Source organism: Tympanuchus pallidicinctus, unplaced genomic scaffold (genome assembly GCF_026119805.1).
Source record: "Tympanuchus pallidicinctus isolate F22 unplaced genomic scaffold, pur_lepc_1.0 scaffold1, whole genome shotgun sequence".
Classification (NCBI taxonomy): domain Eukaryota; kingdom Metazoa; phylum Chordata; class Aves; order Galliformes; family Phasianidae; genus Tympanuchus; species Tympanuchus pallidicinctus.
The window spans coordinates 80970527-80994280 of NW_026294618.1; the positions used below are offsets into that span (position 1 = coordinate 80970527).

General features: G+C 37.9%; 1 protein-coding gene across 6 annotated transcripts in view; it reads left to right on the forward strand.

Annotated features, from left to right (window-relative positions):
• DAAM2 (dishevelled associated activator of morphogenesis 2) overlaps nt 1-23754 on the forward strand; it is a 189276-nt gene that overhangs the window by 105800 nt on the left and 59722 nt on the right. For 5 of the 6 annotated variants that reach the window (XM_052683179.1, XM_052683171.1, XM_052683160.1 and 2 more), the window contains 2 exons: nt 10939-11013; nt 18057-18151. In XM_052683179.1, the coding sequence (XP_052539139.1) occupies nt 10939-11013; nt 18057-18151 (170 nt within the window). Of the gene's footprint in view, nt 1-10938; nt 11014-11888; nt 12842-18056; nt 18152-23754 lie in introns of those variants that run through there. The other variant, XM_052683199.1, reaches the window with a different exon arrangement.

A 23754-nucleotide genomic window follows, 5' to 3' on the forward strand; every position in this document is an offset into this window, starting at 1 on the left:
AGGTTTATCATTACATTTCTGTAACTATGTTTTGATTTTTTCCCTTCATTGTTATTTTCCCATCTATAAGTATCCCAGGAGGTCATTTTGAGAAACAGTACAGTAGGCATAATGATGTCAGACACTTCTCTTAAGAGTATGGTTTTAGCCCAGATTTACTTCACTAGCAGATTAAAGCACGAAAAAGCAGATTAAAAAAAAACCATGATTAAAGCAGATTAAAGGTTGAATTTGATGTTGAGGAAAAAATGATTATACAATTCAGCTGGTATACCTTCATTACAATTTGGAATCCTGATATCTGAAAGGCCACAATGTAGCAGACGTAAGAGGAGAGAGAGTTTTTCCAACCAGTTTTTACTTGGTTCATGCTTTCCACGCTGCAGCGCTAACTGTTGCAGACTCATTTATTTATCCTAGTATGAGGAGCTATTAGGGTTCAGGGCCTTGAAATTATATATTTATTTCCATATAATCAGAAAGTCTTCTCTTTCCCACCCCCCCATGGGAACAGCATGGAATATTTCACGGAATATTTTTAGTTTCTTCCTCCTTCTGCCTCTCTCTACAACAGTAGAAATTAGTTGGTGCTAAGAAAATGCCTTTGCAGCTCTTTGGTTAAGAGTACTGGAGACATAAGCTCCATAGAGATTTTATGTTATTTGCTATAGATATTCAGAGCATATAAAATTTGAATGTCCATCTTTTAGTTGGACATCACTTTTTTAATGTGAACTATTAGCTCTCCATTTGAAGTTAGTGCTCAAAAATCTGACCAAAAATACTCCTGAATTTATACAGTGGTATATTGTCATCATAATACCTAGTGTTGTGTTTTGTGTTACATGTGTCCCACTCTGTGGGAATGGGAAGAGATCAGTGGGAGCAGATTTGACCCTACCATGGAAAAACAACAACAACAAAAACAATTAAAAGAAAAAACAAAAACAACAACAAAAAAACCCTCAAAACATTTATCCAGCTGTTTTTCTGCTAAGGTGATATAATTCACTGTACTTAAAAATGAAACAGTAGTGAACAATCTCATTTTGCTATCTGGGGAAGCACTTGTAATGCCAATTGTGCTTTAGGTGCTACCCCTGGATTCAGTTCAGTCTTTGTCTGTGCTTTGTTGAAAGTTGTGGGTCTCTAGATTCCTGAGTATGAGTCAGTCCTGCAGATATAATCCTTATGAAGTTCAGTGAGGACTTACACCTGGAGAGGAATAACCACAAGCATCAGTACTTTTCCTCTGCATTCTATGTTTCACCAAAGTCCCACCAGCCTTTCAAAAGCCAGCAAATGCTGAGCAAGGAGGGTTCCTGAATTTCCTGTCATTTCAGTGACAGGTTTCTGAATAGACACAGCAAAGAATTGCTCCCAGTATCTACTGAAAGCCACATTTCCATTGCAGTCATATATGACAGTTTCAGCTTTGCACCTGACTCAAGATGGAAAGTACATAATCTTCCCTGATGTACTGTCACCTGCTGAAAGATATCTGTCATCCCAAAGATTTTACAAATATAACAGTTGAGAAAAATTAAGGCTGGGAGAAAATATAGTTTTACCCAAGTTTATGAAAAGGAGAGAGACCAATTAACTGAATAATATACTCAGATATTGGATTAGCAACCTAAAAATCATCTGCCCCTCTATTCTCACAATCCAACACTGTCATCATTTATAGAAGAGGCCCCAGAGAAGAAATGAAGTGCTGACAGTGGAAGTAGAGATAGTGGGCATATTGTCCACACTGCCTGCACTGTTAAGACAGTGAAGAAAAACCTTGTAGAATTTGGCATTAGATAACTGTGTGTGTGCTTCTAGAGGGATTTATCCTAGCTATGCTGTCTCTAAGAAGGTGTGTTCTCAATATTTCTTTGTGAATTTGAGCAGGGCTAGTGACCTTTCATTCCCATCATCAAGTGACAGACAGCGTGCCTGCTTTGACTGGAAGGTATCTTTTCATTTTATTTAGAAAAGATTCTAAGTAATTACTTGCTGGAGAAAAACAGAGTCATACTAAAAGATGCAGAGTTGTACTAAAAGATTCAGTGCAGCACATGACAAGTATCTTACTTGTTCAGTTACAAGCTGGGCTCCTTCTGGGGCTTCTCACTGTTGCCAAAAGAGTGCTAGAAGGAAGAGGAGAAAAGGAAGAAGGAGAAGAAAAAAGGAAGTTCTTTCCTTACTGTCCAATACCAGCAGCTGATATGTTTCAATCCAGTTGAAAACAGTGCTATTGGAAATGGAACAAGTTAAGCTAAAAGCAGGAAGTGAGTTGTGAAGGACAAATACCCATATCTGTGTTCAATGTATGCTTACTATAAGGTGGAATAGGGAGTTGAACAAGGTCAATTCCAGAAGCAAAATGAATTCACAATACTTTTACATAGCATAGAGCCAAAAGAGCAGAGCTTCAATCTTGATAAAACAGAAATGTGTGTCCCAGTGATGCTACTTACAAGCTGTTGGGATAGCAGCAGGTTGTTAGCTCCATCAGCCACAGGAATCACTGCAGAATCTGGACCCTGACCTTAAGCTTACTGCAGATTTACAGGGACAGAGCTGTTCAGGAGGATCAGGAGGACAATGTTAGTCCCCAGCCACATGCCTGGAGAGCAGACATTGTCCATGAGAAACATCTTTTTGTAAAGACCTTTTGTGTAGAATGAACATGAATTGACTTCCTGACTGGTAGAGTCCTTTACAGTAGACATTTCCCTTCACTTCCAAAAGAAGATGGAATTAGACAAGGGAAGGTTATTGTCTAAGAATTCCTACATTTCATTTGCAGATAATTCATTAATTGCTTTATTTTGCAACACAGTATTTAAATTATAGCCTTATCTGCTGCAAAATACCAGTTGTCTGGGTCTTGTGGAAAGTAGAGCAATAACAGATTTTAAACATGGAGTTCATGGTTTCAGGAAAAAATGATTGTGGGCAGCAGCACAGTCAGAAGAATATATCCAACAGATATATAAAACAACTTCCATGAGAGAGGTGAAACTTTGACCAGAGGAAGAATGTGAATTACTGATAGATTTTAATAATTCAGTGTGATATCAGCTGTATATCTAAGTAGATCTGTAAATATGGGGGCAAGCTGTCCTCTTGGTCACTTTACTGTACCCTGTAAATAGGTGTCTAATAACGAAGGTCTAATAACAAAGGTCTAATAACGAACCATCCTTCAGAAGGTCTGTATGTGTTTGCACAGGGACAAGCACTCTTGTGTTATCTATAAATAACAAGAGGATTCTGATGCAGTCAGCCCTGGCAGCAAGCTTACGCCTGTCTGCATTGATGATATGAAGCCAAAGGAGGAGAGAATTGAACATAAGAATATTCTTAAAATGTACTGTGCAACTTCACTATAATTTAAAGTTCTTTGAAATGAGATTCCCTCCAGCAACCTACTGAAAGTCCTGTGCCAAACATGGCTATTGTAAAACTTAATTTTATTTTAAATAGTACACTTACACAGTTTATTTAATCAATGGTTCTGATCTTTCTTGTTTTCTGGAAGAAAAAAACCAACCCTTTTCTTCAGCTCAGTGCATTACACTAGCATCCTTTCTCTATGCTTTCCCCCTTTTCCAGTCCGTTTTCAGCAATAAATTACATATATGCGTGTGTATGTATTCAAATGATCTGGAAAGTTTTCTGGAATATAAAAAATAAAAGCATGATTTTCATCTCTATTAGACTTGTACCAATTAGAAGTAATTAATTTGAAGTGCTTGTTCTGAGTGGTATGTAAGGTTGGAAATGGCATGTTGTGTTGTGCAGCATACAAACTGTAGAGCTGCTGCATTTGTGACTGGGAAGCAAAAAGGGTGATGAATGGCATGAGCAATTCAAAACAGAGATTCAGCTTCATTTAAACTTTTTCAGCCTGTGGTAGGGCAAACCATTTTTCACAGATGATTGATAATTTTATTGTTTTAATTATTAAAGACTAGTGAATGCACATGACGTTGAAGCTTCTTTCAGTATTAGGAAAGATTCTTAAGAAGGAATCTTCCTTATTCAAAAACTGTATCCCTTTTTCACTTTTATACTTTTATATTCTGTTGTATCTTGTGGCAGTGAATTCCACAGTTGTCTGGCAGCAAAAGGCATGTAAATAATAATATGAAGCCTTTGATTCTTTCTTTTGAAATGAGTACTCAGTAACCAGCACCAGGGGTCATTATCAGGCCAGTCAAGTTGCTGGCAGCAGGGCAAAGATCAGTCTAAATAACAAAAATAAAACAAAAACAGAAATAACCCTACAGTTTGCTAGGCAGAATATTCCAGTGTCATAATCCAGTGAACTGTAAGCATGCATGACTATACCTGGCCTACAAGAGGCAATCAGAATGCTCAGTTGCTTGCTCCAGCTAGTAATTGTTGAGCATTCCCTTTTAATAAGTTACATAGTGGACTGCATTTGGGGCAGAAGGATTATTATCCGCACATCAATAGCTTAATTCCAGGGAGAGAAGTAATGTTTGTTTTTCTCACTCTGGATAAATTGTGCTTAAAGTGCTTGGGTACAGATCCCTCCCCCAGAGCCTGAGAATATTTGTGTAAATGCTAAGCCATGGCGTCTGAGAAATGGAGCAGTGACCACATCTGTCTATTGAATGGCTCAGTCCTACAGTCTGCCCTGTTTCAAAATTACCGTCTCTTGGGACGTGGCTGGCTTTCTGGAGGCGTAAACTGTCTGAAAAGCTTGGATGTATTTTAGCTCCACTCCTGAATTAGTATTTCCTCTCGCAGCAGATCAAACACGTTTTGTGTCTTTTAATGAAAGTGCTTCTTATTTATGGAACTTTGGCTGCTCTGAACTGAGACAGATGTTAATGGATGAACAGTGTGTTAATGAACAGGTAAATGTTTCTTTGAAAGCTGTACCGCTCCTTAAAGAGAGCTTCAAGAAAAGGCAGTAAGTCAGTCATGGAAAAAAGGGAGAATGGTGATTTGGATGAGAGTGCAGGACGTACAACTTGAGTGTCGATTGATTCTTGGCTGCGCTATAGATTTCCTGTGTTACTGCAAACTCTGTAATTGTCTGCATCCCATTTTCCCCATTTCTGCTGATCTCAATGAAAGGGAGGCTGAAAAACCTAATGCATGAAGTTCTGTCAGGACCTTTGACAGTGTGGAGTGCAAGGTGTTACTGAATTGTATTGTATTCAGCATTAATAGCAGATGTTGCAATAAGTTGAGTCATTTCAAAAAGCATCTGAAGGGAATGGAGTTGCACATTTGGGAAATAAAATACAAGTGATAGTCATTCTCTATCCCCAAAACAATAAAAAACCCATTGTTGTTTGTAGCGACCAGAAAATGCATGCAGAGAGCAAGGTTCGTGTACTTCACTTTGAAACAGGAACAACATGAATGTGAGTCTAAATCATAGACATCTCAGATGAACATTCCACTAGATAATCCATTGTTTTGTAAAGTGTGGAATGGCTTCCTCCTGAAATAGAGAATTATTCCTCGGCTTTTATCTCAATTGATGGGTGTCGCATTAAAATTTAAAGTTTCTGTGAACAGATGGGTTTTCTTCTTTTTTCTCCTTCAAAAAAATTTCTTCACAATCCCCATTCCCGTTGTTGCCTTTTTTTTAATAGGACGTAAAACAAAAACAAAAATAAAAACAAAGCCTAGCTACAGGGACTTATGCGTTATGTCAGGTATCATATTTCACTTTTTCTTGAAAGTTGTTAATTTCTTATAATAACTTAAGCCCCATAACTTAAGTTTTCTGAATTGAATATGATGATGCTGATCCTTTGGGCTTGATGATCTTTGTAGGTCCCTTCCAACTACTCTGTTCTGTTTTGTACTATTCCATTCCACCCTATTCTTTTCACCATATAAAATAACCCATTTTACAATTCTGTAAGGTACCAGGATGATGCATACTGAGGGGGAGAACAGCATTAACCTTAATGTGGATTCTATAGGCAAATTCAATTCTTTGTGACCCAAGTATAAATTTGAGCACAGTCTGGACATCATACAATGAACAAGCCAGAGCAGGAATTTATATTAAAGTAGCCTCATTTCACATCCTTCATCTATGTTTGCACACTGTTTTCATTGATGTAGAGGAACTCAATGAATAGTATTTTGGTTCCTTGCCAAAAGAACATTTTAAACCTTTTTAACAACCTCAGGTATGTGGTTTTTTCCCATTCTGGTCTGAACAGATTGAAGCAGTAAGGTCAACTGCCTGCAGTTCTGAAAAGACAGTTTTGAGGAAAAAGTCCTTCTTTCCAGTGAATGGATATCATCCCCACTGTTATCATATGTCATCCATAACGTGGTTTAATTCTTGATCCATCTGTTCAAGGAAGAAATATTATTTCAGTTCTATGTTAGAAAGCTCCATGAGTCATCAGCCCTGACAATTTATCACAGCAGTGCATGTGCAGGTAGAAACAAACTCTATATAATGTTTGGACACCAGAGATGCTAAGCAGCCACTGGTCCCATGAATCTGAGATCAGTCAACGTTGCATAAAAACTTGGAAACAAGAGAACTCTGGACTCACTGTCAAATCAGTGCCTGTTCCTAACTCTGGAGTGATTTTCTGATGGAGTTTCAACTGTCATTTCACTGTGTCTCTTCCTCATTCTGCATCTACAGGAAGGAAGATTTGTAATGTTGCTAGTCTTATGGATTTATGGCTTACAGATGGTCAGGAAATGTTCTAGAGAATTGTATGACAGTGTCAGGAGTCTACTTGGTGCAGCGTGAAATACCAATATTTCTTTACTGGAATCTGAAACCAAGTGTTTGCCCCTAAGAAGCTTCAGCATAGACAGTTCTGTCCAGACCTTCCCTGTATCCTTTATTTAAGGACTCAAATCATCTTGAAAGAAGCACCCATCATATATACGCAGGCTTCTCTTTTCACTGAATACACAAATATTTGGCATTTCCACATTGTTTCAGTAACTCTAGTGTTTGGTACTTCTTAATTAATTCTGTTATGACTGCTGAAGGACTCTGCTTTCTATTGAACAGAGCTTGTCCAATGGATCCAGTCTCCCACGATTCTCAAAAAGGTTTTTAGGATCAGCTTAGATGTTCAGACAATACTTTGTTGTATTCTGTTTCATTTTGATTGGTTCAGATGGTCCAAATACTTGCCCAATTCCATTAAATCCTATTTTGGATGAAGTCATAAGTTCCACTTTCCACCAAGCAATGGAGCCTGTCCAAATTAGTGTCAAAGCCTATATAATACCTTGGCTATATTGCAGGCTCGTATGGTATCAGGATCCTGTTTTCACAGCAGTTACATAGTTGTTACTCCAGTGAAGAATGATATGGCCTCTTATAAAGTCCACAAGCTGACGTCTGTTTTTTAATGCAATATTTACATTATTCAAGGAGCTAAAAGAAGGCTTTTCTTTAATAGATTCCTTCAGCTGATGTTTTCCCTTACACAGATGGGTTATTGTTTCCAGCTCTTGATGCCTATGCAGCTTTGTATGTTGGGACCTCTTTTCTTCTTTTTCTCTGAGTCTCTTGGAGCAAGGGAAAGGGTTTTGCCATTAGCTTCAGGGTGCTTTACAATCTCCCCTGAGGTTTGTTTAAGGATCAAAATCCTGAACACATTAAGGGAGGGGAAAAACCCAAACCAGTAACAAACAGCAGAAAAACCTCAACAATAAACAGCACCCCCATACACAAATACACTTTTCCCTTTTTTGCCTTCATATGAGTAAATACTAAGCAAACACAAAAACAAAAACAAGAATTGCTTCATATTTTTGATTTGCCTTCCCTTCTCTGAAAGAAAATGTGGTACAACAATTTCTGACCATGGGCAGCATTCATCATAATTTGGGCAGCGAGATGTTTTCTCTTGTGGGTCTGATGTTACAGGTGTAAACTGGTGTCTTTTGTGAAAACATCACCAGGTGACTGCTATAAATAATATTGTGCCACTTTTGACACGTGAACATGAATTAGGCATGATCCAGTCTTGAGGGGACTTGATAAAATTTTACAAGTTTATCCAGAATTTGGGTAACTTTCTGGTGCTTGATAAGAGAAATAGAGTGACAGTTTTAAGGATATAATCAATTTTCTTCTGGTGAAGCAAAGACCACTGACGGACATAAAATTCTGTTCTGAACAAAGAGAGTGTGTGTGTGAGGGGGCACTAACATTAGATAGGTTCTTTTCTGTATAGTATCTTGGATCTTATGCTTATGGGCCAAAGCAACTTTAAAAAATGAGGACTGCAAAGAAGATTATCTGATCAAACTTTTTAAAAGCGCCAACATACTGCTTCAGCGTAGGCTTTAGTTCAGAAAAAAAAAAATCCTTACACTTGCTGTGTTCCACTGAAACTTTATTTTATTTTCCCAATTTTAACTAAAAGCAAAAACAAAACTAGCCTTGTGATCTAAGAGTTTGCACCAATTTGCAGAGAACAGAATAATCAAAAGCAGGATTCACTAAGGACCTTACGTCATTTGGTAAGCTGATCAAATATACTAATATAATTATATTAGGGAGGGATCAGAGTCTTTTCATCTGTGGTTCTGATTGTGAAGTTTCTAATGGTTTGGGTGCTTGCAGAGAGTTTTTCAGAATTCTGAATTATTGCTTTTGTATATCTCTCCTGATACTCTTCATGTTGCATTTCTAAACTAGGTAATGAGAGAGATTAGTTGTGGCATTCTAGCTTTTCTATATATTATGTATAGATTTTTTCCTTTCTAAGGAACTTTAGTGAGCAAGTGTAGCTTAGTTTTGTACAAAAATGATGATGGATTCAGGCAATCCTTAATTTGTCTGTGTTTCTTTACTTAGAGCTAAGAATGGAGGCAGAAAGGGGAGAGGGAATATACACATTCCATGTTCTGAAAATCTTCTTGACACTTGTACACTGCATACAGTTATAGCTGTCATTTATACATCCATAATTCTATGTAGAGAGAGAGGGAATATAGTGGCTTATCCTGGTTCTCTGCAGAATGACATTTACTTCACTACACTGGATAAGCTTCCTATCTCTATTGTTCTCTTTGGACATGGTAAGATTATCTTCTAAAAATAATGATGTGTTAATCTATTGCATATTTTATTTATTTTTCCATTAGCAAAGTTATATTTTTACTTTTCTGTAAGAGTTAATGGTCTGTTTAGTGCAAAATGGCTGTCAGAGTTCTTTCTGCAGCTACATATAGTGAAGGGAAATCAGGCACTGAAAGGCAATGTTTCAATACTGTGTGATGTGGCAACTCTAACTGGCCAGTATGAGAGAGCTGCATGTTTCTGTGATGTGTCATTTGGAATGGATTTGGATCCATTACACTGCTGTTGACTATGGTTGGGAATGGGAAGAAGGGGAAAGCAGCAAAAATTCTTGTTCCATTCGAGAAAGGTCATCCTGTTCTTAATTCCACCATTTATTACTGTGAAGCAGTGGAAGCATAGCGACTGTTGTTGTAATTGGTATCTTTGTCACTTTGATAGTCTCCCATATTTTTCATGCAGCAGTAATCTTAAGAAAGAGTTGTGTTCTTTCTACAATGTGTCTGTACTGCAGTTCCTTGCTAGATATAGAAAAAGCTGTTTGATGATTATCCTGAATGGGATACTCCTTTGGTCTATGTGTTGGAAGTCCATGGGAGGGAGGAGGGAGTAAGAACATATCAGTGTCAGCCTCGATTTTGCTTTCAGATCCAAATATCAAGATTTTGATTTGGGTGGAATTTTTGTTCTCTGTGTTGGAAGGTAAGCTGATACAAACTTGCCAGATAGAATGGCGTTTTCTCAAAATGGTTTAACAGGGATCATGTAGAGTCATTTCTCATCTCTAAACCAAGCAGTTCTGAAAAGCTCAGGTAGTCTAATAAAACTGCATATTTAATATTGTTCCATATTTCTTCCACAGAATAGATTTTCTAGTATGAGTAAGCATTCATTTAAAGATAACATTGGTGAGATCCATATAGTCTTCATCCATCTTTGGAAATCCTTGGTGTAGGTCAAGCAGTTCAGTCTCTTATCATGTACTAGGAGTCTTAATACAAGTTACTTGTTCTTTATAATGAACAATTAGGATCCTAGAAACCAATTCTCTTATTTTATTGATGATTATTACACCTATGTAGAAATAAATGCATCCATTAGAATGAAATCTCATTTCCATTGAACGGCCAAGGAACCAAAAAATTTGATTCTGGGTTGGAGCAAATCTTCTGTTAGAAACTTAGCTTGATTGTCTAGTGTTAGACTTGTCTTAGTGTAGTGAAGAATCCTTCCGATGGATTATCTGGGAGGTAGAGATGTAAAGATAAATATTTCTACTACTGTAACTGAGGTGATGCTATTCTGTTCCTTCAGGTGTTTTGAGGTATAGAATAACTTTTGTGATTCATCAAGTCAAAATGCCTTCTGGCTTCTTTTCAGATTTCTTCACTCTTTTTATTTTTTCTCCATAGAAGATGTTAAAGACTTTTTTTGGTGAATTGCCCCATCACTCCAGCACTAGTGAGGCAGAATAATTTCAAAAATGTGTCAGTATATGACTACAAAATATGAACTTGTTATCTAAAAATGTGTGGTCCTTCTATTTGAAATAGTGTGAATATATTTAAGGGGCTGAGGCTTGCCACTTAGATATTGAAGATAACCAAGTCTCTGTCAAACTTTGTAATTCTTTGTGTAATAACCTTCACTGAAGGAGTGTCTTTTTTTCTCTGACACACCATGGTGACTGTGCTAGTATTAAACTGCCAGAAATATTTGTAATAATGTATGTAGGCTTGTGGTAGTTACACAAGAGTGTGGAGAGGAGCTACTAAAGTAAAGACCAGCACATTGAAGAATCCCAGGAAGTTCTACATTGACACTTTATCCTGCAAAGACTTCAATGTGTAAACTTATTTAACTTTTTGTTTCAGGAACAAGAAGATCCTAATAAGCTTGCTACCAGCTGGCCAGACTACTACATTGACCGCATCAATTCCATGGCAGCAGTAAGTTCCTTCTTCTTGCTCAGAAAGGGAAGATTTCCTTTCATAGAGATTTGTTTTGGGGGAATTTTTTGGAAGAAATCTCTGAAGAGGAGGAATGTTAGTCCAAGTGCATGATAGAACTGAAGGCATTGAAGTTAGTTGTGGAATGAAAATTCACTGCTGGAGTAATGAGATTTATGATTTAAAATGAGTGACATACCAGCTCTGAAGCCTACAGCAACGTATGGCACTGATCCTTGGATCTCTGCTCTTTGGCACTAGATCTGAAAAGAGAGGACAAAACTGTCTTTGTGCCCTTTTTGAATTTCTGTGCAATTGAAAAACAACTTGCAGCTAGCTTTAAACTGTGGTACACCTTACTGGTCTTGTAGAGATTTTCATGCTCTTGAATGTTGATGGAACACAAAAGTAATTCAGTTGTGACCTCTGTTCTGAAAATCTAGACAAGTGGTAAGGTAAAGCTAGCTTTCAGCACTGCACACACTTGCACTTGGATCTTGGCAGGGCTAGCCAGTCTGAAACAGTGACTACTGAATGTACCATTTTCCAAAATTGTACTTGTAACTGCAGTTTGCTTAGTTAAGACCTGTGTGTGGCTGTGCCAAATAAAGGTGAAATAATTTGGTTCTTCATGATTAGTAGGAAGAGCAGCCTTTAACTGCTATATTTCATATAACAGTCTATATTCATAATATATCATGGGTAAAAGTCAACTGAAGTCTCTGTTTACTTTTCAGAACAGAAGGATTTTAAAGAAACAGAAAAGTAACCATTTGAAAACAAATTTAAGTTTGTTTCTGTTGAGTGGCTTTAAATTAATTTCTAACTAATCTACAAAATAGCATTAAGTTTATTAGTTTATTAGAAAAATTAAAGAAAAGACAGTTCTTCATATAATATAATATGCACTTATATGCAAGCAGGTTGATAGAGTAGTATAAGGCTGTGACAGCTTAGGCATCAGATGTGAGCCAACAAGTTATCTGTGGTAAACTTTCTTCCCATGTCCTTATTCAGTAGCTTAGTAATGTGTGTCTTTCTCTGAAACATCCTGTAGATCTGTCTGCCAGCACAAGTAGAACACCTTGTAGTGTCACTTTTGTGATATGGTAGACCTTACATTTTGAAATTAGATCCTATTACTGATTTTGTAGTCAATGTTTGCCTCTGCTTATTTATGTGCCGTGTCTACTTAGCTTTTTTTTTTTTTTTTTTTTTTTTTTTTAACATTTGTGCAGTGTTGATGATAGAAGTCAGTTCCTAACATCTTAGGTTTCTAACATCTTATTTTTTCACTTATGCCCATATGCTTGATTTCTTATGCCTTCTATACGCCCATGTATGGATATGAGGTAGAAAATGTTTTCATAAAAATAGTGCCTTAATGGATATTTTATATTAATGTATTTCTTTAGTGAGATAGGTCTAGCTCAGGAAAAAAATAGCAGGACTTTACAAGCTACGATAACCAGTTGTAAGAGGATAAAAGTTAATTCAATTGTAATTTCTACAATGAATTATTAATAGCCAAAAAGATGAGCTTCCTTCATGCTAGATTTTCTTGAGGCAGACAAGAACAAAAAGAATATAGACTAGTTGTTAGAGAAAAAAAAAAGTTTAAGCTTTTGTGCCTGGTGTGGCACTGTGCTTTGATTTCTTGATTGAACAAATTTGCTCTACAAGGGCCATTAAGGGAAAAAAAAAGTATGAAACCTTGCAGTGATATTGAGCCAAATATTTCTGGTAGGATTTGATCCAAGTCCTTTTGAATCTACTGAAAATTTTTCCACTGATTTCAGAGACTTTTGGACTAGTCTTTAAATCTGGAGTGAGTATGTGCATGTCACTACTGTAAATCTGGAGCAGTTCCATGGTATGAGATTATGTTTTGGCTTAAGTTTCTAATTTTAAACACATTTTAAGAGCACCAATAAACACCATCCCTGGTAATGTTGTTTGCATGGCTCAACACTGAATGATTGATAACCTTTTACTTAGCTTCCAGCCTCATGATTTACTCTTCTACTTGAGGTGTTAAGAAGATACACTGAGGTTAAACCACTGCTTCTGATTTACCACTTAGTTGTCTCACTTTTAGGCAGGTGAAGCTTGATTTACTTGATTTCATAGGAGTTGTATCAGTGGAAAACTGGAACAACACAGCTGAGAAACAGCTCCAATAAGACATGCTCTCTTCATTATTATTTAGACCTCTGAGATTCCTAATGTCCAAATGGTTATTTTGGGTTCTTTCTAACTTCGGTCCTAAATTTAGTGATGGTGAGCATTTTTTTTTATTACTATTTTTTAAGTGCAACCAAGTGAAATTGACTTAGAAGTAGTGGAAGAAAGCCTGTTTCATGTTGCTTCCTGACACTGTGTAGTCTGTTTCAGTTTGTGTCTCCTGGGCACTATCAAGTATTGCTATATGTTAATTAGAAATGTGGCAAGAAATATTGGAATTGAAATAAACAGCAATAAGCACAGAAGTGTTAGTTTAAAATGTTTTAATTCTTGCTTTTTTCATAATAAAATTTAATCTTTGCATCTCATGTGAATTAAGTACGTAAGTACATACAGCTTTCACATCTTTTTCTGTATCCTTTTGTTTAATTGCAAGGTTCGGTTTTATGTATTAGCTTGGCAAAAAAGTTCTTCCCACTGATAAAATGAAAATGGTACCATTATCCCACTGAGATCCTTAAATATCTTTTGGTGAATTTTGAATTTCAGCAGGCCAGGGCCTCCGTGCTCAGGGATCATTTTCTCAGAAGATGTGCTGCAGTGTTATTCATCATATCTGTCCCTCACACATTATGCTTGAGAGCAGCACGGTGATTCCTGACGTGGCTGACATTCTCTACTTGTAACCTTAGACCACTGTGTTAGGAAGCACTTTCACAGCAGACTTGAGGTCACAGAATCCTAATCCACTTCACAAAGCCGTACATTTTAGGCATGATTTTGTTCCCACAACTGTTTCTATCACTGTGACTTTTAAAATGTTACTAATTTTTGATCCTAATTCTCACAAGAGTGTGTAACTATAAAACTGTATATCTTTACTAACCTGCAGTGCACAGTTCCTTTGGAGGAAATGTCCCATCTGTCAGGTATTACATTTGGATTGTGTACGTTTGGATTTTGTGTTGGCGGCCATGGTTTAGTGAGTTGTATTGGTGATAGGTAGATAGTTGGACTGGATGATCTTGAAGGTCTTTTCCAACCTTGGTGATTCTGTGATTCTGTATTCTGACTGAGAGGAAAGGGTCAAGAAGGTCCTTGCTAGAAGGTCTTCTAGACTTGCCCTTGAGAGAAATGGATAACTGCTAGTGATATTTAGAAGGAAGGGCTTCTAAATTTGCCCAGTTCTCTGATACCTACATGCTATAAATAATGCTGGTAACTGCAGGCAGGTTGCAGGCCCAATCAGGGGCCATTTCCGTTATCTAGGTCGTTGCCATCTGCTGATTCATCAACAAACAGAACTTGTTTTCTTAAAAATTCAGTAGCTGTCTTGTTTATATCACAATTAAAGCACATCCCTGTGCTCCTCCTGCCCTTCTCACCCCACGATACTGTCTGCTTGGCAGCACAGATAAACGCAGCCTTCACTGTACCTGGCAGGAAAACTTCTGACGGTACTGCTTTGTTTTTTTTTGAGTTTGGCTGTACCTGCATTTCCAGGAAGAGATTTTCAGATAAACAGCACTTTTTTGGAGAAATGGCTCAGCTAATAGTATGAGATGGAGATTGACAATAATAAATACAGCTGTAAAATGGCCCTTTCCCTTGAGTCAGTGACCATTTGCTCAGGGCAGAACAGCTTCATAGGATATCAAAAATATTCGTCTTCCAGCATAATTTAGCAGGTGCATAATAACTTTCCTCTGGGCTCAATGACACTTCAAAATTATTTTCCTGAATGTTCTTTTATTTACATTACATTTATTCATAGCCTATTCATAGTTCATGATTTGTAGTTTGCTCTCTTGGTTCAACTCTAACATAGCTAGAAATATGATGTACATTGAATTTCAATTAACCCCTTTTCTTTAAAGAAACTTTCTAAGGTGATGTTGTCCATGTATGTCATAGGAGACATACAATACAGTAATTTGTTATCAAACTTTAATTTCATTTTTATTTATTGATTTATTTATTTTAAGTGATAGCATTTTGTTAGTTGTGATTTTAGATATGGTCTAAAGAAAAAGCTTGGACTACAGTGATGAATCACAGAATATCCGGGATGTTTTTTCCCAATTTGCTCTATTTGCTTCATTTTTCTTTTCATTTGGGTGAGTGAAACTAAATCAATCATATAATGCCTTTCTGCTGCTAGTTGTTTTTGTGATGTGTGTCTTTTTTTTGCATATACTGTCCTTTTGCTATTCTATTTGCCTTTCCAGAGGAATGATTAAACATTAGGAGAAGGTGAAGGAATTTACACTGTGCTAAGATTTTTCAAATCTTGGACTGCTTGAAGTTTTACATGTATAATTCTGTGTGGCTGATTTTTTTTTCCCACATGAATAAGATGTTCTATTTGTTTGTTTGTTTGTTTGTTTGTTGGCAAATCAAATAACTGGATATCATGCTTTCCTGGCTGATGCACTTAGACTGGAAACCTTCAAACGTGCAAAATATGCATATGAGAAGAGCCTCATGTACTGCATTTTAGGGACTGGATAAGAACTTGGATCTGTTTTGCTTCCTCTTCCTAGAATATTTGGTTAGCTGGTGGTAGCTAGCTGCATCCTCAGCACAGCTGATGTTAGTCCAAGGGTGCAGTTCAGGAAAACAATTCATCAGTCTGCCACACTCATGAAATCCAGCCTCAAATAATGACAGTTCCCTCCCCTTGTGTCTCCCAGGGACAGTTGTATTTTCTATAACTCCTGCTGAGAAAGTTATTTCTTAATGTAAATGCATGACCAAGCTATCTTTAGAGAGGGCATGAGTATTTAAGTTCCTGGCCATGCACAGGAGTGAGAAATGAAGGGCTCTTGGCTGTCCACAGCTTTAGAAAAGGGGTTTTCTGTAATCGCCCTTGGTTGTAAAGGCAGGATTATTCGTGTTTGTTTCATTTGGAAGTGAGCCTTTTTCACTCTCAACAAAATACTGTTGTGCACCTTCCTGACATCTATTCGCTTCCCACCTCACAATGGCTCAGAGCAGAAATTAAGCTGTTGTAGGAATGGGAGCCTTTCAAAGGAGCATTTATGGACAAAAGGAAAGGTGACCAGATTTTCTTGGGGCCATCACCCAAGAAAATACAAATCAAACCTCAAATCACACCCCAGGACTCTGCCATTGAGATTCCATAATACCTTTTCAGGATTTCTGTTTATTTTTCAAAGAGGAGAATCATATATAGCTTGGCTTAAGCATTTCAATTTATGTTTCTGGCTGTTGGGGGATGCTGGCAAAAGATAAAACATCATCAGCTCATTTTCCATCAGTAGCGCTCTGTCATTCCATTAAGGCAGGAAATAGCTCGCTCTGTTACTGAGTGAATTTGACTTTAGCGAGGATCAGAGAGAGGACCCCTAGAGTTAAACACATCTCCTTATGCCAGCTGTTCAGCATAAGACAGCAATGACATGTAGCCAAATGACCACCCTCAGGATCTGACATGTGTTGGCACCACATGGCTTCCAAAAGCAAGCAACATGGGAATATTTCCAAGGGAAGTGAGGTGGTGGGGTAGGAGGGCTGAAGGGAGTTTCAATGAGAAAGGTTTTATTTCGTGCTAGCTAAATAGTAAAATAAAGACTTAAATATTTTGCTGTAATGGACCATAATTGCAGGTACTCAGATTCCACCCCAGAGAAATAAAATATCTGAACCTTTACAGATAATACTAGTTTAATTGGGTTATTCATTTGGTTTCAAAGCTGCTTTCCAGATACTGAGTGATATCTCCCAGAGTGATATCCCCCAGAAATCCTGCCATTAAGAAAGGCATTTATCCTCTCTGTTTTACAATTGTAGAGCCTAAGAAAACATAACTATAGGCTAAGAATTTTCATACTCAGTCTTGACTTTTTGTGAAGTCACACATTGAAGCTCTGGGCTTGAATGGTGCATGTGATGGGCACTGAAGAGTCTTGCTTCATATGCACAAGATTATGGTGGTGCTGAGTGCAGATCTGGAGCCCTGATTTCCTGGTTTACCGTTTTATTTCATATTATCATTGTTTTATTTTGAGAATGTCATATTTTAAGTGTATTCCACTCGTAATCTCTCACCCTACTTTAGAGTGATCCACAGCATCTTCAGTTCCAGGTGACTGCAAGCTGTGTACCAGGAGGAAAAATGATAGAGATAGCTCTCAAAAAGAAAATGTGAAAATACAGGCTCTAGTTTCTGCACGCTTCTGTTTTCTTCTTAAAAAATAGGGACAGGGATTTTATGATACTCCTTACTGCTTTTTGCAGGAAATGTTCTTAATTAGCAAGGGTGAAGTGTGTACAAAAATCAGGATCTTATACCAGATGAAATAATTTGGATAGGCAAAAATAGTCAAACTTTTAGATGTACAAACTGTAATCCAGGATACTTGCAGGCTGTGTAGTCATTTGAAGAAAAAGTTTTTCTGCTTTGAAACTTGAGACAGAAGTTTATTGTCTTTCTTTCTTTCTTTTTTTTTTTCCCTCCATATCCCTCCAGTTATGTCAGTCTAATAAGATTTTGCATCTCTGTACATATTTTGCCTCCAATATCCATAGATCACCACAACGTATCACCATTCCAAATTAGGTACAGTTTTCTAAGGGCATCCTGGCATGTGTGATTTTTGGGGAGTAATCTGAGAATCCTGGTTTAGCTGGTGTGGCAAAGCAGTATGCTGCTGCCAGTCCACATGAGCAGCCTCATCTGGATTCAGTTTTGTAGCTGAGACACTGCTTTCCTGGTGAGAGGTCGGCAGGCATCTCTCCATGGTTTGATGGGATAGTTGTTTTTCATAATTCCTGGCCCCTCTCTTAGCTTCCAGGCAGCTCAAGCTTTTCTGATTGTCATCTCCTTTTCTGAACAGATGCAGACTCTGTATGCTTTTGATGAAGAAGAAACAGAAATGAAAAATAAAATAGTTGAAGACTTGAAGACAGCTCTGCGGACTCAGCCCATGAGGTAATGTTGTTCTTCTTTCATCGCAATTCACTGCCTCCCTATGGTCAGATGTGGAATAAGAAAGACTGGCAAAGACAGAAACCTCTTTGTTTCACCTCACACAAGCATTCTCTAATAGTTCAGACAATCCACAGAGAGCCGTACAGTTCCTGTTTCGAACCTGTCTAGCTGGAAGGGCATACTAATGTTGAAGCATATAGCTTCAGGAAAATAAAAAATTCTGTTGTGAAAAACATGTGGCAGATCCATACAAATGCAGGTAAGGACTATGAAGATCAAAGTTACTAACTTCATAGCCCCTTGAGCACCCCATGTGATCTGATTTACAACAGGCAAGATCTTAGCTTCTCCTATGAACTTCGAATTTCAGCTTCCTCTTATCTGTAGTAATGTGAACTGTTTGGCACAAAGCAGCTAATCCATCTGACTTCACCTGGTTTGGCATTCTTCCTGCTCTGTGTGTAACAGCAGCATGCAGAAATGTTGAGATTTTGTTGTGTACTGTGTCTTTGAAGGTAAGGTCATCTTTGTTTTTCTGACATCAGTGCTCTGAACAATTGCAAACTAACTAGCATAAGAACCTTTAGTATTTGACACTTAGAAGGAAATTGTGCTGCTGAAGCAGTAACCATGGCTGATACAATCTAAGGGAATATTTGATCTGAATGTCTTTGTGTTAAGACCAAAATGCTGAATGTGCTTGTAAGTACAGTATGCTGAAGTTGTGTTTTCAGAGAGCTTCAGTAATGCAGTCACACAGGGTTTGGGAATTAAAAAAATAAATAAATAAATAATCAAACCAAATTAATAATAATAATAATAATAATAACTAAAAAATACATATCTCAAGAAAATTTGCACTGCAGTTAAGCTGAGTTGAGCCTGCTCCTGCATTGTACATAGATAGATGTGAAGGAAACTGAAGGAGCTCTAGGATTTTAAAGTGCTGAAACATCTCCTTTCTGTAGCCAGCAAGCAAATACAGAGAGGCCTTCAGACCTTATGGTCTCTCCCTTCATGTGTGAATGTCAAGATACTGAGCAGAAAAGGTAGAATGAAGTCTTCAGAGCAGAGAAGCTCTTTCTGAGATTCATGTGCAGTCAGATTTCTTGTGTTGTGACTCAGAACTGTTTGTGGTGGCAGGTTCATAGCTGGAGCTCTATTACAGAGAACCTGTACTGAGAACTGGCATATGGGGACAAGCGTCCGTTTGCTTGTCTCTGTCACTGTCTTAAAGCAGAACACAGTAAAATGTAACTCAACTTTATGTTAAAATGGACACTGAGACAACTGCCAAGTGCCCAATTTTCACAGTTATTTTTAATCACAAGTCTGTACTGCTGAGACATGATGTAGCAACTGTCACACTAATATGGAGCTGGTATGATGCTTCCTCTGTGAAAGTAATAGCTTTTTCATATCACTGAACATCTCTGAGTACCTAAGTATCTCTGCTACATTCAGCCAAAACACTTTGCTGGCCACTGCTGGTTGTTTTACTCCATCATTTTGAATAGGATATCCCAGCCTCCTTCCTGAGAGGAAGGTGAAAGAGAAGAGAGAATTGTGCTTTGCCCAAAACTTGCAAGGTTTTCCAGACCAGACCTATAGTGATTCTACTGGGTCCCCTTGACAACGGCTGTTGCCTCATCTGTTTATAATAACCTTAACAAGCTTCAGTACAAGCATCTAAGAGCTACCCTATAAAGTGTTCTCTTCTAAATCACTGGCGATGGTTATGGTGCTTTTTTTTTAAAAGTAGTTAAGCCAAGCCAAATTTTAAGTTAAGTCCTATGTCTCAACTAATTTCCAGCAACTCAGTTCGTTAGCTGCCAGATGGGCTGCATGCCAATGACTGATCAACAAGCCAATTTCTTCTTGATGGAAAGGTTGCAGTAGAGAGGCCCTCAGCTCCATCAGATCTCTCTCATACACAGTACTATACCCAAGCCTTCAAAATACTAGTCTTTCTAGTTGAATTTGGACATCAAATCCTATTTTCCTTGCCACTTCTGTTCATCAGATCTCTGAAGAAAATAGATACCAAAATTCACATACAATAGACTGTCTGGAATCTGTTTGTGACAGTAGGGTATGGAGGGGCTCTGATAGCTTACCAAAGGACTCCTCTGCTTAAATTCTTCAATCTAGGCCAAAAGCAGAAAAATGAGTATGTTTGACTGTGTTTCATTTTACTGTAGAACTGTGCATATTGTAGTAGAAAATGCAGAGTAATGGCATTCATCTGTGCCTCTATTCCAAGGCACAAGTTCTAATACCAACAAACTCTGAAGCAGACCTTCCCAAACTCGAGTTCCTTTCCTCTTAAGAGAAAAGGTGCTAGAAGTGCTCCTGGGAAGCTAGTTCACCCAGTCTAAGCAGATGCATTTTGTTTTGGTATTTAGGAGCTGCCCTGAAGTTATAAAACCAGGTTATATCCCAGAACAGAGGAACAGCCCCTGCCTTAGAGAGCAAAACCCCCACATCTGCATCTAGTAAGGAAACAGATTTTCCTTTGGGTTTGTGAGAGCTATTGACTATAAAAAAGTATGATGACAAACTATTGGACAGAAGCAGAAAGAGCTTTGTTTTTTCTTTTTAGTACCTGAAGATGGAGGTTCAGAAATGCAAAAAAGTAAAAACTTCAAAAAGTCTGGAAAAAAAAGTCTGATTCACAGAGGAAAATTTTCTTTATTCTAAGTCATAAGCACTAACTCCCTTTGCTGTCTACTTTTCTCCTTCTGTTCAACTCAGATTTACCTCTTGTTATTTTAGTTTGATTTAGCCATATTGCATTCCAGTTCATACTGAAGATGACCATTTATGTTTCCAGGAAGCAAAACCCATTTTGATGAATTTCTCAGCAATCCAGTAGCTGTCAGGATTATGTCTGTCCCCTGATTCTTTAGGGAAGTACAGCCTTGGCAGATAGCAGGGTGGGAACATCCTGCCCTCTGCACACCCACAGCATATGATCTTTCTGTGTTTCCTGTGCTGGACTGAGTCTCACAGGGAAGATGTTCCCCACAGCACTTGGAATCCATCAGTGGGTCATTCCCTCCTAGGCCTCATCTGCATTTGGATGAAAAGTTTGTTATTTGAGCTAGCTAACACATTCTGATCAACACTCTCTAAAACTTGAAAGGCTAAAAGGTGCTGTGCCTTTTTAATGTGTGCTAAACTGGTCAAGTGAGAGTCTGAGGTGAGAAGAGGCTTTAATATGCTTGTTTAGCACCTATTAAAACGCACCCTACTTTATTAACGCTTGAGTTTTTGAGTATGTTAGCCAGAATGCATTGGCCAGCATGCTTAACTTTACACCTTTCAGTCTAGAACAAAACGTTCCTTTGCAGGATACAGAGCATATAGGATGGCAGTTAGTCATACGTGTGTATGTTTAGAGGAAGAAGGCAGTTTATATGTGTGAGTTGAGTTTTCCTCTGTACATGCATGTGTGATCCCAAACATTTGTGTGTACAGGCATACAGATACACAAATATCAAATAGCGTGAGGATTATGGATCTCAGACTGTCAGCTGAACTCCCACTTCTTTTTCTCTCCTATACAGACCCACATAGCTCCCCATTCTCACTGAGCAAATCCTAATTCCAGGAGTGTCTGTTGTCCCAGAAACTGCTGCCACCATTTCTTCCTTTATCTCCCTCTTGCATGAGTTCTGTCCTTTCCGGAAAATAGAGGACAAAATGTTTTGGGAAAGGAAGGTGAAAATCATCATTTGATTACTGCTTCTGATGTCAGCTGAACTGCGAAGGTACTTGGTTGTGCTTCCTATTGAGTAATGCAGCTCACTGTGTGCTCTCTAAACTAGGAAGAGTACAGGAAAATGCCGGCATTGTTTTAAATTATGTCATTAATCAAAGTCTGTGACATGTACTACTTCCTTGCACCTTTCTGTCTTTGGAATGACCTCATCCAAAAAGGCATAGAAAAATTGCTCTGCCAGTGAATTTAGTAAGGGATTGTATTTAATTGGGACAGTGTGATTTTTGTGCATTTCACATTTTGTTCACAGTCAAAAAGAAGGCCAAAATACATGAAATTTCTAATGTCTTGTATGTCTTGTCATAAGAGCAGGCGTTTCATCTGAATGTTGACTTTAGAGACCATTTGTTCAGCTGCTTCTTTAGGATGTTTTCTTTTTTTGGGAGTTGGACTAGATGACTTTTGAAGGTCCTTTCCAACTCAAATGATTCTGATTCCATGTCTTTGGAAAGGTATCCATCCTGAGTCTTCTCTCAGCCATGAAACTGCGAAGAACAAGCAAAATGACTGGTTTCTGTTTTTTTGGTTCTGTGTGTGTGTGTGTGTGTGTGTGTGTTTGAGTGGTTCATGTGTATGGCGAATCCATAGAACTGACATTTAGAAATGAGGAGGAGCAAAGCAAATTTCAACTGGTCCTCCCATCACCTAGGCAAAGATCCACTCAACTTTTGAAGCCCAAGGTTAGAAAAGTGCAGTAAAGTCAGTGGCTTCACATTGTTTGGTAACAAATTGAGTTTGTGCTTATTTTGGTTCCCATTTTATCCTTAGCATCTATTTTAGCCATGAATGTGCTTTGCATGCTAGCAGCATTACAGAAATTGAACTGTTGATCTTTCTATAACCACTTAAGAAACAAACTTTAACGACTTAATAAACTCCTAGTGCACAATATGTGATCCCACCATGTAGCCTGGAGGCATAGGAGCTTTTGCTTCTATGATTTGTTAGAGTAGTCAAGAGGATGCATCCAAAAAATGTGCAGTCAGACCTGTGCAAAACTTTGCAGGCTACCTTACAGACATTCACATTTCAGGTAAACTTTGTTTTTACTATTCATGAGTTCCTGTGTGTTCTTGCTCTTACTCTGATATTCACTTTGAAATTCAGTTTTGAACAAAATCCAAACCTCAGACTGAAGGTTTGCTGAAAGCACCAGTCTTTGCCATGTTTCTGGTTTGCAGGCCTGAATAAGCTGAAAGTTGGCAAATCCATCAGCAGAACGAGTATAACTCTCATGTAGTTCTTATATGGCGTGGGGTGTATCCACCAGTGCACCATGTGTGTAAATTTCATTTTATCCAAGAAATAAATAAGTATGCCTCAGCTTTGTATTGCTGTTGCAGAAACATTAACAGAGATCACTGAAATGCTGGAAGACTTTCAATATGGTTCTTCCATACTTGATGGATATTAGAAAAAACATCTTACAAGAGAAGGGTAGTACATTAGGGAAGCATTGAAGTATTGATTAGGGAGAAAGAGGGGTTGGGTAAAAGCTCTGAGCTTCAGATATAAAGTACTCTTAATTTCTTACATGGATTACAGTTGTTAACAACTTTTCATGTTTTTGAGGTCCACATGACCACCATGGGGTGGTTGTGGAATTACTATTGTTGGTGTACCTTTTGGTACCACTTGTTGGTCCACCTTTTGGTGGACTGAAAATTCAAGTTAAATTCACATGGTTGCGTTCTCAGGCGTTCTGAAAAGGTACATCTACATTAATGACCTTCTAGAAGAAGCAGAGGTAAACAAATTAGTCTAGAGAAATGCTTTGCAGCCTGTTTCACGTTTTTGCATCCCCATTTTAAAGTATGCA